Source organism: Xiphophorus couchianus, chromosome 7, assembly GCF_001444195.1.
Source record: "Xiphophorus couchianus chromosome 7, X_couchianus-1.0, whole genome shotgun sequence".
NCBI classification, from domain to species: domain Eukaryota; kingdom Metazoa; phylum Chordata; class Actinopteri; order Cyprinodontiformes; family Poeciliidae; genus Xiphophorus; species Xiphophorus couchianus.
In genome coordinates this window covers 10,591,978-10,611,815 of record NC_040234.1, presented here as the reverse complement: position 1 = coordinate 10,611,815, position 19,838 = coordinate 10,591,978, and the positions used below count along the sequence as shown (strand labels likewise).

The window sequence follows — 19,838 nt, the reverse complement described above, 5'->3', positions numbered from 1 at the left end:
TTAACATTTCTAAAATACGTTTGAAACAAAAAATGGCTTCTTTTAAACTGCCCGGTACATAAAAACCTGGAAAAGTGAAATGTTTGTTTTGAAACAATAAAATATTGTAAAAGACAACCTGCATTTTTTTTTACCTATCAGGCTTACAAAGTTAAGCATGGTGATTAATAGTGATCAATAACAGCGCTAGGTTGTGATTAATCTGAACATTTTTTTAATCGATTGAAAAAACTAATATCTACGTACTGTATATTCCAAATTTTTTATCTTTTCCATAATTGAGTAAGATGTAAAGTCTGGGAGCTATTTTTTATATACTCGAAAACAGTCAAATCTACTTCAAGGCTTGTCAAGACGTTCATCCAGTAGGAAGAAAACTACAATGTTGAAAAAATGTGTTTTGTAACACAAAATAAAGGTTCTTTGTGCTCCGAACATGTCCTATACATTACCTGTAAATGAAGATTCTTCTTAAATTTTACTATCCTTTTGCTTTCTGGAAGAGAAAGTCAAGAATTACTAAAAGGACCAACCAGGTTCTAGCTACTACGATGGAGAACAACCTAGGTTTAATGTGTCATTGTGTACAGAAGTGTGTTGGTAAAGAAGGTAAAAAAAAAAAAGAAACTCCACCAAATATGACTGCATCAAAGTGTGACTTCATACGGGTCAACAAGTCTCCATTGACGGGCATGTTCTACCATCATGTTAAGCTTACCCGACCTCTCAAGACCAAGGATGAGCTTTAGTCAGATCTTGTGAGGCAGTTTGTGGGAATTCTCTTGGCTTTAGTTGTTTCCTGAGTCAACTGAATTTGAAAGGAATCATGCAATTCTTTTTCATTGCAGTTTCAAAAAGAAATTATTTTTGACCATCCTTTAAAGTCATGGTAAAATTTAAGATGTAAAGCAGTTTATTATACACCATGTGTGTTTAAATGTGCCAATATGAAGAGCGCCGGCCTTGTGTCTGTGATGAGTCTTTTGGTGTTGGGAAGAGGTCAGCCCACTTTTAGTGTTGGTTGTGTAGAAGCAATGGTTTTAAATGTGGTAGTAGATGGTGATCTCTCCATGTTTTAATAATAATAATAATTTTTACTTTATTCATCCCAGCAGGGAAATTATTTCGCAGTTACAGCACACGACAGGAGCTGTGTCTGCAGGCAGCCAGCTGAGCCGGCGCCATTTTTTGGAGGAGGACATGCGGCAGAGGTCGTCGGGACCGGGAGTCGAACCCGCGACGTCCGCGGGTCTAAGGCCTCCAAACGTGTTGGTTATTGAATATTTAGTTGCCTTATTAATGTAATATTGGACCACCTTTGGTGTGTGACCATTTGTGTTGTAGCGACAACATTTCTTGTCTGGTTCTAATTATTGGCTGCTATGTTTTTTGTGTGAGATAATTTTGTAAATGATGCATTTGGTTTTATTGTCGCACTCCTTTTGGTTGGTCTATTGTTGCCATCATTGTAAGTGAGGAATGTTTGTCTAATTGTGTATCAATCTCCATAAGATTTATCCTTCTATGCATTTGGTCAATCGGTTTTCAACAACAAAATTTCATGTTTTGTTGTTTGCACTGTTTAGAAGTCACCCACTGGATTTTAATATGGAAGTATTGTATTGAATTGCACACAGGGTGCAGTAAAATTGGAAGGGAGTGGAAAGATCTGGTTTTGGGAATCACTTTGGGAAACCATCTTAAGAAGGGGTGGTTAGGTTGAGCATTTACCTTATCTTTGCAACAGTGATGGTTGATTTGGGGCACCTGAGGACATGGTAAGGCCTTCATTTAGTTAAACCCTTACTGCCGACTAACTTGTCTCTCCACCCCAAAATCTGACAAGGTAGCACAGATGATCAGAACACTGACAAAGCGGAGCCGTTCCTGACCACACTGATTTAGAGCATGGACATTGGTGCTTCAGAAAAGGCCATAAGAAACCTCATGCATATTGTTAAGTACGGCGGGGGATCTATGATGCTGTGGCTCTAGGAACCTTAAATATAAAGAATCATGTATGAAAATCTGGTGGCCTTTAATACAAGACTGAAAATACGTTACGATTTATGTTTTTGAGCAGAATAACAATCCAAAACAAAACAGAAATGACAAAAATCAATGTTCTCCCATGGTTATTAACCAGGACTCTGGCTGATCAAGAAAGAGTATATCCCTCTCTCTGCATGCTGCGGCCCAGTGAAAGGTTATGAGCAAAGAATACTTGCTATCCTCTTGGCTTCGGGGGGGTTTAAACAATAAAGTGTTAACAAGAAGGGTACAAAGTAGAGGAATTTTGTCAGAAATTATTGTTTCAATGTGAGAATTTTCCACTGAATAAACGCAGGCGACTTAAAGGTTGGATTTATCTGTAATTTCCATTATCACGTAATGCTGCTGCTGTTGAAGAGGCTTTTTTAAAAAAAAGACTTTTTACACATTTTCAGAAGGGTCGTCAACAAGATTTGCCCAAATCTGTTAATGTAATTTCAAAGCAGTAAAAACCAGAGTCCTGACATTCTCAAAGATGCGAGTGCGAACCCTGCATTTTGCCTTTCAGCTTCCGTTTACTTGCTGAAGCTGAGAAAACACCACAAAAAGACAGTAGGGTAGGCAGAGCAAACCACACACCAGCCTACACAGACACAGAGGCGCGAGCACACATCCAGCCGCTCTGAATGCGAGACACTCCGAGGCGCAGAGGCAAGCAACGGAAGGAAGGGACTGTCGAAAGGAAGGAACGCAAAAGAGCGAGAGAAAGAGAAAGGGAGCTCATCCTGGGATGCAGAACGCCAAATACAGTGAGATAAGAGTTAATGTATCCCCCCCACCACACACACACACACACCCCTTCTTCAGCCCTCCTCTTTGGCTCTCTCTTTCTGTCTTCCTCCCTCCATCCACCCCCCTCCCCCTCCACCTCCCACTCTTCCCCGTTCTCTTTGAGGGATGAATAATAACTGCTGCTCTGAGATTTCCTCCCTCGTTTTTCAAAGCGCAGAACGGGGATGTGGAAGGTCTGCCTGGCCCGGATTGTTTGTGCGCGCGAACTCACGAGCGTGCGGCGCGCGTCGAAGCACACACAGATGAACGCACACTTTGTCTTGTACTCGTTGCTCGCCCGGAGCAGGGAAATCAGATCTCCTCTAGAGAAAGGCAGAAAGGAAGGGGGGTTAGGCTTTGACGCTGTAGGCAGCCCATACCAAAAAATAAATAAAAAATCCCCTGCAAGCACGTATAGGTCTACAGACACCACGAAACCCACAGGCAGCATCGAGGGAAACCAAGAATAACTAGGAGGATGCAAGCTACCTCCTGGGGTGACAGGGTGAACTCAAGGTTAGAGACGCATCACCGGTTCAAGCTCTGCCGCCAGGGCCAATTTATCCACGCTGAAGCACCCTCCTTTGGGCACGTAACTCTGATTGCTCAAAGGCATCGAGCTCAGACGGAAAGGAAAAAAAAAAAAAACAACAACATCAGAGAAAGACTAGAAGACAAGCCCTCAGAAAAAGGAGAAAAAGCAGGCGGTGGATGTGGGGCCAGGCTTTATTCCTGCTCATTCACAAGAGAGGGGTTGTTTAGGCGAGGTCTGGGTCGGTTACTAGTATGAAGCTGCTGGGTTTTTTTTTTTTACATGACGAATTTTAAGTGTGCAGAAGAATGATGCAAAATTTCCCTCAAGTGAGCAGGCTGACTTCAGCACCTCCCTACACACAGAAAGTCTGATGTTTGCTTCTTCCTTTGCTTTCGCTTTAGACTTGACAAAGTGTCTTCAGTCTCACATTGAGAATCCAATCTGAATGTTCGTGACCTAATGATCAAAACTAATCGATTAAACTGAAATATTTGCATCCCAAGATTTTTTTTCTTTTTTTTCTTCCTTTTTTAACCAGTAAGACAGCTTAGATGAGTAGAGAGAACGCAACTTCAGGGTTCCAACTTTTTCTTCAGACCATCCTATGAGTAGCTCAACAGCAGATTTTGTCTTTGATTTAAATTGAGGATAAATGATATCAAGAAAACCTGTATTGCAACAGCTACACCACTTTGTTAGCATTTTAATTTAGTCTTTTTCTTACTTTCTTTTACTTTTTAATTATTATTGTTATTATCCGTTTCATCTGTCCCTACTTGATGGCACTTTGAGCAGGGTTTCTTTAGATGTACTTTCTTAGTAAAATAAAATGAATTTATCTGAAACTCCACCTTTGAATGGCAAAATGGTCTTGGATTGACCTAGTTAAAGTTGGGACTCTGTGACATAAGGCTGATTTAAACTAACTCTTCTAAGAAGAAAGGGTCAAAAGTCCTCTGCAGTGATTACAACAACTTTGCCAAATATTGCTAATGCTTAATTCAAGTGGCTGAGGTTTAAGGGGTAGTTACATTTTCACTCAAGACCAGGTTGGTTTGTGTATCTCATTTCACTTGATTAGTTTAAAAACTGCATTTAGTTTTTACTCAGGTTGTCTTTGTTTCATATTGAAATTAGTTTGATGACCCGAAACATTTTAGGGCGACACAAAAGTAAAAACAGACAAAATCCGTAAAGGGGTAAAAACTCGTTCCCAGAACTGTCACTCCATGTTTTCCATTTCGTTTGAACTTTTTGAGTAAATCCCGTGAAAGCGTGCTACTTTTCCTAAAGTTTATTCCACAGAGAACCTCGACCGGGCCTCCGCACGCCACAAATGGAGCAAAAAGGCCTCGCAGAAGACTAGGAGCCGCACACGGAGCCACCACGCCGCTCTGAAATCAGCAGCCAGGTTCCGAGGAGAGGGCTTATTTATGCAAACAAGCGTACAAGCACGCACAGTAGGAATCTAGACAAGCCTTGTAAACAAACACACACCCACACCGTAAAGCACACAGGGGAGGCGATGTGAGAAGCAGACTGTGAAAACTCTAGTCGTGCCCGGGCAGTGCTACCACACACACACGCGCGCACACACACACACGGATCGAGAGAGAGAAAGAAGCCGAGCCAGGCTGGAGAGCAAGAGAGAGTAGGAGAAAGACGCCGAAGGAGAAAGGGGAGGATAAGAAGGAGGCAGAAGTGAGAAGATGTGGGTGTCTGGTGCTACTTTTGCGTTGCCAAATGAGGGCAAGTAAGTGCGAGAAAGAGAGAGAGAGAGAGAGAGAGAGAGAGAGAGAGAGAAAAAGAGAGAGAGAGATGTGTATGGTAAAATGATGTATAATGGCTCGTCCATGCATGTGTGAGGGGAAAAAAAAAAGCAGGAGCGCTTTCCCATTTCAATTCGCAACAGCTGGTGTCGAATTAACACATTTACCAGTGAGCATTTGGAACAGATTAAAATTGTGTGTGGCGTCTGACTATGTATGCGTGTGTTTGCGAGTGTGGCAGCAGATGAGGGCCAAAACAAGAGTGTGTGTGTGCGTGTGTGTGTGCGGGGGGTGCGGGGGCGTGTGTGTGGGAGTGCCTGCCGATGGATCAGGGCAGGCAGAAATGGCATCGAGACAGGGGGCGCAGAGCAGAGCGAGAAAGAGAGAGCTCTGCTCTACCCGCCGGCTTTAGCTGCTGCTGCCCTGGGCCGTCTCTCTAAGCCCTGTTTAGGAGGCTTTGGAGCTCAGATAGAAATAATCCCTCACTCAGACGCACACACACACACCCACACATGCTCGCGGGCGCGTGGAGAAGAGCTCGCAGGCAGACACAAGCAGCGGGAAAAATAAGCGGCGCACACACACTCGAGTTGAAGCGGACAAACACGCCGCGCGCTCCGCAGCAACAAGCAGCGACAGCACATTCGCCTCGACACAGAAAACCAGCCACCCACTTTACGCGCACGCGCAGCACAACACACGCGGAGCCGAGGCGGAGCGGAAGCGAGAGCACAGCGACATCGGCACGGCACCGTGACAAACACTTTACACACTCCGGCACTCAGCCGAGGGGAGGGAAGGAAAAGGAGGGAGAGACGGTGGAAAAGAGGCGAGGAGGTGGAAGAGGATATGAGCCGGGGAGACGAGGGGGGGAGGAGGGGTGGGGAGAATGAGGGGCGGGGGGCTAACAAATTAATAGGAGCCGGAGATATATACAGCCAGCGCTGCTGCTGCCACCGCTGCTGCTGCTGAACCAAGGGAGGAGGAGGAGGAGGATGACGACGACGAGAGAGCAATTCATTCCTGTTTTCCCCTCGTTCATTCTCTGGAGGAAGGCAGAGCGGAGTCGAGCGAGAGCATATTTGCTCAGGAGAGGGAGAGAGGGGCTTTGTGTGGAAAAGTGCAGGAGGAGAAGGAAGGAGGTGGTGGTGGTGGGGGTGACATAAAAACATAGAGGCAGAAAGATGGAAAGCCCGAGCGAGGAGGAGTAAAAATATGGGGGCTATAACAGACTTTTAGAGCGTAAAAGAGGGAGAGAGGAAGGAGAGCAGGGAGGTTAACACAGGATGCCGTTTGTCATCTTCATCAGCCAACAGCCAGGGAGGAGGAACGAGTGGAATAGATGGAGAGGTGAACGGCGAGAGAGGAAGGGTAAAGGGGGCGAAAGAGGGAGGGTGCGTGTAGGGGGGAGGGGGGTAGTGTTTGAGCCGAGCCTTTGAAAGACGTTGACCCTGTAATTGACCTGTGTCTCCGCCTACATGGCTGTGGCGACAAGCAGAGCCGCTACAGCTAATCACTTAGTAACCCTGACCTGTCAATCACACCGGCTCGGTGAGGGAAGGTGGGGAGGGAGAGCTGGAGGACAGGAAGGGAAGCGGGTGAAAGAGTGATAATGGTGCTGTGGTGGGAAGGGGGGGGCTAGGGGGGGTATCATTTACCGGACCTCACCTCAGCTGATGAAACTCCCGTTTTATAAAAAAGGCAATAAAATGCTTTCTTCCTCCATCTCACACACACACGCGACAACTTCCTTTATAGTGCTCGTACTGCAAAGTCTTTGTGAGAGCTCAGATAAGGGAGAACAAAGGACGAGATATGCTAAGGCAGCGGAGGAGGAGATAGGATGAGCGGAACAAAGCGAATCAAACAACAGGGTTTATATGGCGGCCAGGTGAGGCCAAGCAGCTACCTGTTAACCAGCGGGAAGGTGGACACCAGCAGGTAAACAGACGGATACCACTTCAGCGGCTTGATCTCCTCGGCTAGGGAAACCTGGAGGAGAAATAAAAAATAAAACTGTGGTTAACTTCACTGAGCAGAGAAACACTTTTTGCAAAAGAGTTCCCACCCCTAAACATTTTTTTTTTTCACAAATAAAAATGTGAAAAGGCTGGCATGCGTTTGTTTTCAAACCCCCTTTCCTCCAACAGCCCTAAATGAGATCCAGTGCAACAAATTGCGTTCATAAAACACCTGTATGGAGAAAAAAGTCCACTACTGTGTAACTTGGCCTCGATCTAAATCCACGGGTGATGTTTGTCAGAGGTTTGTTAGAGAACACTAGAGAATAAGCAGCATCATGAAGGCCAAGAAACATAGCAGACAGGTCAGGAAAACGGTTGGGGAAAGATTTAAAGTACTAATAAATAAAATAAATTTTGTGTAGAGTTTACCCCAAGCAGGGAACGCAACATACATGTGGAATAACACAAGACCAAAATTAAAACTACTAGGCTACCTGGCAGCATCATGCTGTGGGGGTCATTTTCTTTAGCAGGAAACGTGGAAGCAGGAACGAGCACAATACTGGGTTCATGGAGACGTAGACGTGACTTAATACAGGGCAATACTCAAAGGATATATGATAGAGGCTGGAAAGACTCGATAAATGTTTGCAAGGTCACCTTGTAGCAGGAAGTTCAATGGAACGGTTTAAATCAAAGTTTATTAGAAATGGTCCAGTCAAAGTAGAAACCTACTTGAAAATACTATTTGCAGAACATCCACATCCAAACTGACTGGGCTTGAGTGATTTTGTAAAACAAATGTTTTGTGGAGGTAGAGTTTTGGTACAGACGTAAAATACGAGTGCAGCCAAGTGGTTCTACAAAAGTATTAACACACACCAACTCTTTAGAAAACCTTTTTTTTTTTAATTCTTTGAAAATCCTCTATCTTTTTTTCCTTCCAGATCGTAATTATGTACACCGAGGTTTGTGGTCGCAATGTGGAGAAAAAAAAGAATACCTTCGCGAGGAGGCTGATAATCACACAAGCACCCGTAGTTAGTGCCTTAACGGGCAGATCACAGCACAGAGGCAGGCAACAAAGGCCAATTAGAACCTAATAAAATATTAAGCTGCAGATAATACACAATATCCACACAAGTTATGAGAAAGAAACGGGAATTCCAATTAAACCAGAGGCTAATACTTTGCAGTTGTGCGAAGGAGGGGAGGCGAAGGCAATATTGCGGACGAACAGGCAGGAAGACAGAAAGATGCAGCAGCAGCTAAAAGTCGAGGAGGGTGGAAAGAGCTCGGTGCTGGAGAGCTTTTACAAGCCGTTATCTAATTCCCGGGAGAGGAGGACTCTCGCATCCGGAAGAGGCTGAAAAGAGCGGCCCCTGGATCGATTTTCTGCGCTGTGCTGTTTTTTTTTTTCTCTCCTCTCCCCCCTTTCCCTCCTCTCCCTCCTCCAGGCTCGGATGCAGCATCCGAGGCAGCGCAAAGTCTCCCTCCCTTTTATTTTTCTCTGTAACACACACAGAGACACATACACACACACACACCGACGCTAGGAGCCAGGAGGCAGGCCCACGAGCTCCGGTCTCTACCCCCACATGCTGGAAATTAATTACTCACCAGAAAGACCCTGAGGCATGCAAGCTTTAACGCAGGCATTTTTAAACAATTCAAATGAAAATCTGGTGGTATTTTATCTTATACGTGTGTGTGCGCGTACACACAAACGTCGCCTGCTTACGATCAACGGAGAGGAAGTCGGTCGTATTTCTGCATCACTGTCTGTAACAGCACGACCCGAAGGCAGACGCTTGTTTTAGCCCTATTAGTGTCTGTTATTATGGGACTCTCTGGCATCAGTGGTCATGGTAAGATCTGCCTATTGTCGTCCTAACTTCATGTGTCATTGCATGAGTCACACCGCGGGAAAAAGGGAAGGACGCAAAGAAGAAAAAAAAAACTGGAAAAACAAAACGCTCTAACGACCGGATCAAGCCAGGTAATCTCCAACAAGGAGGAATTTTAGCGAGCAACAGAACAGGATGTAGACTGGCAGGAGGAGGAGGAGGAGGAGGAGGAGGAGGAAGAGTGCGGGTGAAGTGCCTCGTGTTTTTAATCACAGTCCTCCGGTGTCAGAGGCCCCTTGCACAGCTCGGGAGGCAGAGGGGGAATGAAACCGTAATTATGCGGCGCGGGCGCAGCGCTCCCAACGTTAATGACACTCACTAGATTACAGACAGTTATCGCGAGCCGCCCCTCCCCCCCGCTGCCTCCCACCACCGCCGCCACCCACAGCAATCACCCCATCGCCTCGGCTGACGCTCGCCTCACAACAAGCTGCCTCTAAAAATAACCGCGTCGGGTTTACTGAAGGTGCAATCCGATTCGGCGGCATTTTAAGGATTTTCACTGGGAAACTCTTAAAATATCCAGATTTTTTTTTTATAGGGCAATGTTGCTTCGACTACTCATGAATAATCACTAAAGGGATTAGTCGTATTTATGTGACGTGGGTTAGAGCATGCAACGCATTCTTGAAAACTCCTGCCTGCAACTTTTACATTTTAGGTAGCATTGATCTGAACTCAATTAACACCAACTTACGCAATTCTACAAAATAAGGATGTTATTGAAAAAGAATTATAATAAAATGTTATTTTTTTCACAGAAAAAATTATGACAATATGTTCATATTTCCAACATGGAAAAAGAAATATTTTTCCTTTTCCTTGACAGCTAAAGTCATCAAGATGCCAACCGGGCAGTGGTAAAACTGGGAGAAGATACATGAGAAGTCAGTGTAGGCATAAATATATTAATTTTAGACTTTTCAAGGTAGACTTTGAATTGACTGTTTTTCTCCAATCTCAAAAAATTAGACATACAAGGAGGAGTGGCAGATCGCCACTGGTATTTACTTTCTTATCACTTTGAAAAGTTATGCAACTTGCGTTTTGTATAAATTTAACAATGATTCATGTTCGATATTTGATCACATGGTAAAGCTCCATTAAACTGGTTGGTTTCTTGGACATGGACTTGCTTTTAGGCCTAGTCCACGATGTCTTATAGTTAGGGCCATTCCAGAAGCTTAATATTAGCCTTCTTTAGCCATCCAAAACCTAGTTTTGGTGCCACTGTCCTTTCGAGACAAAATCTGGTGTCGAAAAGTTGCATTTGTAAAGCAGACACTTTGGCTAGGAAGTGGCTAACACTTTTCTTTCTCTCCTCTGCGGCTTACGGCAACTTCACTCATCTGTCAAGGTCCTCGTATTAACTGCGGTTTGTGGCATATTTTATTTTGAAAAATCTTTCGAAAAATATCAACTCCCGCCTCCGTTCCACCTCTTTCCAGCAAAGACGCTTTCCACACGTCTGCAGTTCAGTCGTCTCTTTTGTAGTCACTTCAACTGAGCCACTAGCACAGTTAAACCACAAAGTTTTATGACACAAGATAAACATTTTGAGATGCGAGTGAGACGGACTTCCTTGTTCAGTTTTTGCAATTGTGATAAGCTTTTCTTGTTTATGCTTGGAGCATGCAATGCGGTGAGCTGTTGTGAGTAACCTGAAAAACCTGGAGTGGAGTTTTAGCGGTACGAATATTCTATCAATCAAGATGAACGGATTCTTTTGTGAAACAATATAAAAAGTGATGTGGGAAGTAATGTTGTATTGCAAAAGTCCTTTTCACAAATAAGTATTGCGACTTCCCTGATGTGTTGGTGGAACAGTGTTGTTAGCTTTGAAAACCTTCCATCTGTCAAGAACGGTAGCGACAGCATCATGCTGAGGGTTTCCTTCGCTGCAAGCGGTATTGATCTATTATTATGTACAGACAACGCAAGGATGAAAGAGGTGGAAAACTATTGCCAAACAAGTCAACTTCCTGATTAACTCAAGTAGATGGTTGAAGCTTGAACATCGCCCAAAAAGAAAAAGAAAAGAATCACATCAACCTTGGTTTTGGAAGGGATAAGGCTTCTATAATGATCTGAACCTTATGAATGATTTTTATCAAAGTATTGAAAAGCCTGTTTATGAATATTTGAGCTTCTAGGTGTGTGTGTGTGTGTGTGTGTGTGTGTGTGTGGAGTAGAGAAAATTCATAAAAAAGTTCAAACCTGTGCACTCATTTCTTCTTTTTCAATCACCGAAGTCTGGGGTCATACAATAATTCCACCCCGAAAACTAAAACAGTTCAAATTCTTCTTTAAAAGCTCAAAATGAAAGCAATGTCGCTCCCCCCAGTCCCAACCCCGAAGACGAGGCATGTAATCTTCTCACCAGGCCTGCACCTCTGAGAGGCTGACTGCACCTTGGTCGCACAGACCTGTGCTGTCGGAGACAAATAAAATCAAAACTAAGTGGATTAATGAGGAGGCACTCATGCAGGGCTAAAGCTCAGTGGGATACAAGGTTAGGGATGTAGGAGCACACACACACACACGCCCACCCACACACACAAACACAGATGCACAGACACATCACGTTATTACTCAAGGCAAAGCTTGTGTGGATTTGTAAACAAACGCCTCAAGAAGACGGAGAACAAGCGGCTCGCTGTTTGCACAGCCAGTTTTGTTGCTACCCAACGGGACCGAGCTGCTGCGTGTGCAAATGTGCTTAAAGGTGTGTGTGTCCGCGCGTGTGTGTGTGTCTGTGGCTTGATGACTTAAAAACCTCCTTTTGAATATGCTCTCCGTGACCTGTGCTGCTGCGAGACCTCGTGGCGCTTGTGTGTGTGTGCGTGAATACATCTTTAAGCCCGACTGCCGACAAACGGCTCCAGACATAGACACACACACACACATACAGAGATAGGTCACAACCATCTGACTTATGGCCCTGACAGCTGCCAGCATCAGTAATGTACGTCATCACTCTGCACAGACGCACGTCCGTAGACAGCGAGAGGGAAAGAGAGGGTGCCACGAGGTGCCAGGGAGAGGAATAAAGAATGACAAACTCAGGAAGCGACGTGTGCAAGCGCTAGAGAGCGGGGTGGGGGGATGGTGGGGGCGGCGACGGCAACACGACCCAGAGCCGGCGGTCTTTAGACAACCTGCAGGAATCGCTTTCTGTAGTTTACACCTGCTGCTACACACTCGTGACACACATGAACCGCAGCTCGCTGGCATGGCAAGAGCAATCTGGGAGGCTGTTGTTGTTGTTTTAAAGCATCGCAGCGCGCGCATAAACTCTCATAAATATTCATGGCCATGAACCTGGCTCGCTGCTTTATTCATGCTGCGTATGAGTACAAGACTGAGATAGACAGACGGCAAGGGAGGGGAAGGGGGTAGATGAGGGAGGGAGAGAGAGAGGTAGAGAGAGAAAGAGAGAGAGCAAAGCAAAAGGCAGGGGGGGGGGGGGGGGATGGAAATGAGGGAAGCGACTGGGAAGGAGAAATACGAGGAAAGAGTGTGATAAAAACCGCTGCTGACTTATTTACACTCTGTGCTACACATAGCAATTAGCCCACATGAGGAGGAGTGTGTGCTGCTGCTGTCACAAACACACACGTGCACAGGATGCCGTGAGGGTTACGCCAGTTCATTGTGCAGTAATTATCCCTGCCACTTAGGGGCAGCATCTACATAACCTTAACCCCTAACCTCAACTGCACACCTGGTTCCGCAGGGTGGAGACGACAGGAAGAACAGGAGCGGAGGGTTGCTTTTATGCTGCTAACTTTACGTAAGCCTCTGTTTTGCTTTACACTGCTGGTGGCAGATGCCTTTCTCGGAGTAGGTGTTAAAAGTAAACATTTCCGTTCTGTCTTTTGAATAACACATCATCTGAAGATGTGTCAAAGTAAAGGACGGGGGGCCAAATCCGGCCCGCCGTAAGTTTTTGCGTGGCCCTCTGGACTAAATAGTTGTGCGCTTAAATATTATTTGATCAATCAAATTGAAGCAGTTTTTATCTGTTTGCAGCCAAATATGAAAAGAGGTTTACTATTATTTAATATCAAGAAAGTACTCATCAAATGTAGAGACAGCTATTTATGAATATTTTAACAGTTTGTTGATAGGTGGTTTTATCAACACGTGTCACTATAACCGGCCCTTTGAGGCCATTCATGATCTTGATGTGGCTTGAAGTGAAAATGAGTGAAAAATCCCTGATTTTGAGGGGTTTTTTTCTGGAGAACAGCATCTACAGCAAGGGAACAAGTTGAGAATTAACACCACTGTAAATATCAAATGAAATGCAGCTTTTCATGATGCATTTTAAAAACTTTAGGACTTATTCTGGCAGAAAAAGAGTTTTAAATTGGGTCAACGTAACTGGATACAAAAAGTATTGTTAAACTATTCCTGTGTTTCAGTGTTCCACAACCATTTTGCAGGCTTTCCCCATCTCAAAATGACAACATTTTTACAAATACAAATGAAAGATTTCCAAATGCATTTTTAGCATTTCTGTAATTATATATTGCACTATTTTGCAATGTCACCATCTTAAACATGCCAACATCATCAGCAAAGCAAGAGTGTAAAATGTTGAGTATATTTTATACTCAACATTAATTTTCTGAACAACTCAGGCCTGTGACATACTTTGACCTAATTGTATACTTTTCCAAAAATTCTTAAGACTATGCAGGATTTTTACTTTGTACAAAGGGGGAGGCAACTGTTTTAATACAAAATATTTAAAATCATTAATCAGTTCCTGCTTTCTTTCTGGAGCTGTCCTGTTGCGTTAAATTCTACCACTTACACCAACTCACCGCTGAAAAAACCGCAGACCAGTATTTCATTTCTGTTTCCCATTTTGCCGTGCTCTATCTGATGTAACTTAGCGTAATTTACGTGCCCCTCCTACAAGCTGTGCACCTCTGATCCCTGGCATTTCCCCAAAGGGTCTCGTTTCGAGCGCGACTACACGTGCATATGCACATGCACAAGCACTCCCAGGGGTATAATGTCAAGGGGTCAAATTGCTCCCTGCCGTGCTTGACACCTGCACCAGTGAGCAGGGTGAGCACTAATCCTGCAGAATCTGTAATCCTCACGATCGGCGCGCGCGCATAATTGTGTGTTGAGAAATGCGGCGGCCGGAGAGTTACCTTTCGTCTCTCGCGCTCGGGGTTGAAGGTTCCCCGCCAGGACTGCATCTGTGGACGTACAATAGTAAGAGAGAATTATTAGTGGGGGGCAAAGGGGGGGAAATGCAGGGAATTCTGCGATTTTCTTTCTAGAGAGTAATGTTTAGAGGTCAGTGCCTGTGGTGACAAGCTGGAACAAATATCACGGCGATGCAAAATCCCTCCGCCCTCTCGCGCGGCCCTGCCAAATTGCCCAATTCACAGCAGAGCGCGGAGCTTAGAGGCAGAGGGGAGCACTTAAACAGCTCCCAGCATCTCACTAAAACGGATCAGCTCCAGCGCACACACACGCTATAACAAGGGAAGAGGAAAACAAGGCAGAGAGGGGGCAAAGAGAAACAAGAATACTTTTAAAAAAGGAGGGATGTGAGGGGGTGGGGGGGGGGGGGGGGGGGGGGCAAACACTGCAGATGTGAGATCTCGGCTAGGAACGTGGGAATGCTCCTGGCTCTTCCTCTCTGGAGAGAATGCGGGGGAAAATGTCAACAGGAACGTGCGTGCGACACATAAAGACGGCGCGCACAAGACTGGGATTTGTAATGGTTGAGATGGCGAGGGGGGGGAGGGGAGGAAACTGGAAGTCAGAGGGGTTATCTAACCCAAGATGAAACTCGAGGTCTTCGTGCGCATACACAAAAACGGCAGCATGAGCAGTATGCACTAAAAGCTCCTCTGTTCTGCTATTTATTAACTCAATGTTGCCATGGTTTCTCCGTGCTGACGTGATTGTCATTGTAAATCTGTGTGTGTGTGACTGTGGAATGTTTGTGGGGAATGGTGGAGCAGGGTGTGTGTGGAGGGGCAGCCATTTGGCCATTAGACTGAAGCTGTTCCACAGCAGCCCTCTGTTGTCCAGCTGAGCAGCACCATCCATCAAAATCAACAAATGCTGATAATAAGTGGCAATATCATTAAGCCGCGGCCAGGTCTCCTGAGTGCAAACACGCTTTAGCTGCAGTCAGAAGGTGGGAACTTCAGCTACGGTCCTCTGCAAAAGTAATCACACCCACTATTCCTTTTTTATATTTTCACACATAATGCCAAAACTCAATGTATTAAACAGGGGATGTGCGGATTTCAGAAAGTAATATTTAAGACTTTTAAAAACTTTTTAATGCCAACTTGAATGAAATTTAAAACAGACAAAAATTAAAATATAAGGCTTTGTCCTTTCAACACTGGAAATGACTCTCTGCCTTAGCCTCATTAATGCCCAGCTTAAAAGATTTTTTTTGCACAGAATCCACCTGGCCTCGTATGGATCGGCAACCATAGCGAGCCAGTGCCTAAAATGACAGTCATCCTGCCAAATGGTAATAAATTTGCGCTTAGGCAACGTCGATCCCTCTCCATTCATTTCCTATGTAGCTTCTGCGATGAGGCAACACTCGCTAGTAGCACCTCTTCCACCCAAGTGACCGTTGCAACTCGTGTACGTGAAATTTTGCGCTTGTATACGTAGGCAGCTATTGCTCCACAGAGTAATAGCTCTGTGGAGCTTTATTGAAAGAATGATTATTGAAAGAAAAATATATATATTTTCCATGTCACAAAGTGAACTGCAATGTGTGATGGAATAGAACTTGAACACACCATGCTGCCGTAGAAAAATGGTGTTGGCAGCATTATGCTGTGGGCATGGAGCTAAATACAGGACAATATTGGAAGAAAACATAATTTCCGCTCAGTTTATGCATTTTCCATACAGTTCTGTATGTTTCTGTGTTTTTCCATGTTGGGGGTGTGGTGGATAATTGTTTTGTGGGTTTGTTTTTATTGATCTGTACAGCCCGTTGAGTTGCTTTAAGTATGAACGGTGCTTCATAAATAAAATTGATTGATTGTTTTGCAGCTCTGTCAGCAAAGAATTGCAGCAAAATGTAGTGAAAAACTAACATTGAACATCACTCAAAAGATAATTTGTTCTTGCTTATCTAGCGCAGAAAGTCTGAATAAAAATAAATTCAAGCTTAAGATGTGAAAAAAGTTACAAATAGGGGTATGGATAGTTTTAAACCCAAATGAGCAAATCGCATCTTTCTACAAACATGCCACCATGTTCCCAGACCTCTGTGTTTGCGTGGCCAGAAATGACTCATTAGCTTAAAAAAAAACCTCTAACTGTGTGAGGCTAGTTAGAACAGCCTCACACAGTCACGCAGCATCACGTCCAAGATTTTCCAAAAACCAGTAAACCAGTGATCTGCACGGTCTTTTAAGTCCGCCCATCTCCCTTATCTTTTCCGTCTGGAAAGTGCGAGAACTTCCGTGTCCGGCGAGCATCCCGGCTCTCTTCTGCTTTATCCTTTTCTAGCGGCGAGTCGCCACCTACCCCGCTTTCAAAGCCTGTGAAATTCTTTCAAGTGAGACAGCCTCCAGCTGAAAAAAGATAAGGCTTGAGCTCTTCATAAATATGACAGAGAAAGCAAAACGGTGGAAGGAAAGGAGAGAGGGGGGGAAGACAGAGAGAACATGTGGGAGTACAGTCAGAAAGAGAGAAAGAGAGAGCGAGAGAGACATATGAATGCAAAAAAAAAAAAGGAAATGAGGAAGGTGGAAGACAGATGCGGAGACGAGAGGAAGAGGGAGCGATAGCTGAACGCTGTGAGCTGAATGAGTTATGAGCTGCAGCCGCGTTCAGCTACATTCATTCCCTCCTCGTTATCACAGCCATGATAAAGGGCTGCGTAGCCTCTTTTCCTTCCCCCTGCCCCTCAGCTACCTGCTGTCGCTCTCTGTTGTCGTCGCCCTGCTACCTGGCTATCTGCGAGATCTCTCTCACTCCACCGCCGCCTGAAGAAGGAATGCGGGCATTCATAATAAAAGGCCGCTGCGAAGCTTATGAGGTTTTAGCCTGCTTCTCTTTTACTTTTCTTTTGTGTTTGGTTGACGGGAATCGACAAGAAAATAAATTAAAAGCAAAACAAAAAGCAACGCTGTTCGTCCATTAGCTTCATGTTCAGTGGTGTTTTGTTAGATTGGGTAATGGTAGTTACGTGCAATTTGTATAACGCTGCCTCCGGGCTCCTGCTGCACCATTAACATGGAAAGTTACACGGACCTTCAAGCCAAATTGTAGAGCAGATCAACAAGGAGATAAATTAGTTCATGAACTGGTTACCAAACCGACCCGAGCGAGTTTAAAATGCCTAAAAATGAAAACTTCCTTGTCAGAAAAAGACACGAGAGACGTTGATTTTCTTCAATAACAAATCCTAAGCATAGACTTGACAGCTATTCATTTTTGTTTTAAAGCAAAGTTCAGGAAAACCTCATCCCTAATATGACAACGTAAAAAATAAATAAGGCCATAAATGGTTAACATTGTTTCATTTTGTGACAAAGTATGATCAAAAAGGATCAAGAAAATGTTCATTAATTGTAATCTTGTAGTCACATTATTTAGCAATATTATAACAATCACATGTTTCTTTATATCATAAAGTCCTTGGGCTCTATTTACCAATTAGGTGAACGTTGAAGGTGATAGGGTGCATTGGATAAATGGGTGCCACACTTTTCAGACTTTTATTTGTAAAGAAAAATGCAACAACCATGTATCAGTTTCCTTCCTTTTCGCAATTATGTGCCACTTTGTGCTGCTGATTGATATAAATTCCAATTAAAATGTTTTTTTGTCTTATAACAAACATGTAAAAAAGGTTAAATGATTATGAACACATTGTGAAGCACAGAAGAATTATTGAATTTGTTCTGGGCCAAAACGAATTTCATATTTAATCCATGAAGCACACAACACCTTGCAGATAAATATTGAGCAATTTTAAAGTACAACCTTGTTCAAGGATGAGAAACATTCACAATACCAAAATAAAAATTCCCTTCATTCTAATTAAATCAAGTTTATACATACCAGCAAAATCTACTGGATCTTATGAAAAAAAACCCTATTAAAGTTCAAATGTATATAGAAATAACATCATTTCTATGCAGTTCTTCAAACACAGGAACTGCATGAACTAACCTTTCCTTTTACCTTTTTTTTTTAGATAAAAATGATCCTAATATCTGTATAATTTCTACCAAACTTCTTACCAAGACCTGTGGGGGGACTAAAGAGTCACAGCTTGCAGACTCCTGACCTAAACTAACCACTCCCTGATTGTCTTCTGTTCAAATGTATTTACAGATAAGAAAAAAAAACAAGGAAATTATAAGTAAATACAAGTAAATTATGATTGCATTTCTGCTTCATCTAAATTAATTAGGTGAGTCTAATTATCTTTGACTGCTGGGTGCATCTCTGACTGACACTTTTACCTCCAAATAAAGCAGCTCAGACAAGATACTGTGTTTAAAGTGCTGATTTGTTTCCAACCCGAGCTATTTTTGTCTCCATCAGATGTAGGAGATCCAGTTTGTCACCTTGTCGACACCATTGCAGGAACATCAGGGTTAAAAGTCATGACAAAAAGAAAACTAAAACACAAATACAACTAAATTTCTGATTTATTTCCCAAAGTTCAGAATCAAATTGATTGGACTCTGTTTCTACTGCGTTATGTGGGGAAACATGCCGATCACTTACTCTTTTATTGGCCACACAGATGATTCTGGCATAGCAGCAGATCATGAGGAAGATGAGGCTGAAGAGAGGCACGTACCATCTGCAAAGCAGAGACACGAAACGATGAAAAACAAAATGTGCAAAGGGAACCAGAACACATCTGATGCTGTGTTATTTGTGATTTAGTTTACTTGGCCTCCTTAAAGACTTCAAGGAACATCATGTTAAGACAGAACAGGCATCTGGTAATGAAATGTTACTTTGGATAATAATAAGATGCTTTTTAGCAGGAATATAATTTGAAATGGTCTTTCTTGGATGGGTTTTGGGTTCAAGTATTGGTCAAAAGTTTCACTTCTGTTTTCAACTTGAAACTGATACTCTCTGCTACATTTTTTTCACAGTAACTGGATGGTTCTAGCACTTTTACAGTCATGCTAACCACTCAAAGCGTTTCGCACTGCAGCCACATTCACAGAGTTACACAATTTGGAGTGCCTTGCCCGAGGGCACGTGGTAAAGGAGGAAGCTGGAATCAACCCAACAACTACTCTTCACCACTGAGCCACAGTCGCCCCCCTAACAGTAACAGTAACCTCATTTTATAGATGTCTGGTCAGCATGTCTTTTTACCACTTTCGCTGCTGCAAGCAGGCAGCTGTTTTCAGCGAAAAGGTCTGAAACCCTGCAGGAAAACCACTTTTTCCAACACCAAACAACAGAGAAAAGCTTTTGTGCTGAACGTAGCGAGGTATGTGGGGTTAGAAGAAAATGTATCTTTGTTAGAAGTTTATCATGACCAAAACAGAGTAAGAAGAAGCTGAAATGTATTCAGTTTCTACTCACAGCAGCAGTGCAGCCAGTTAAGTACATAATTGTTTGTTGAGAAATGCACAGTTCCTTGCAAAAGCATTAACTACGGGGGGGGGGGGGGGGGGGGGGGGGTGGCAGCAAAGACGTGAAAGAAGGTTGTCTGGTCAGATGAGGAAAAAACAATTATGTACTATCTTGAGCTGGTCTGTCATATATAATCCCAATAAAAAACACATAATTTTGTGGAAGAATTTTTTCAGGAACTGCAGTCTAAAGGTGCATTCACACC

The 19,838-nt window shown here is 43.7% G+C and overlaps 1 protein-coding gene across 3 annotated transcripts in view; it reads right to left on the bottom strand.

The window, feature by feature from the left end:
* Positions 1 to 19,838, bottom strand: part of LOC114148577 (cyclic AMP receptor-like protein A) — a 76,898-nt gene that overhangs the window by 29,493 nt on the left and 27,567 nt on the right. For all 3 annotated transcript variants that reach the window (XM_028023948.1, XM_028023950.1, XM_028023949.1), the window contains 3 exons: positions 18,758 to 18,836; positions 14,170 to 14,217; positions 7,037 to 7,119 (listed from right to left, as the gene is read on the bottom strand). In XM_028023948.1, coding sequence (XP_027879749.1) covers positions 7,037 to 7,119; positions 14,170 to 14,217; positions 18,758 to 18,836 — 210 coding nt within the window. The remainder of the gene's footprint in view (positions 1 to 7,036; positions 7,120 to 14,169; positions 14,218 to 18,757; positions 18,837 to 19,838) is intronic.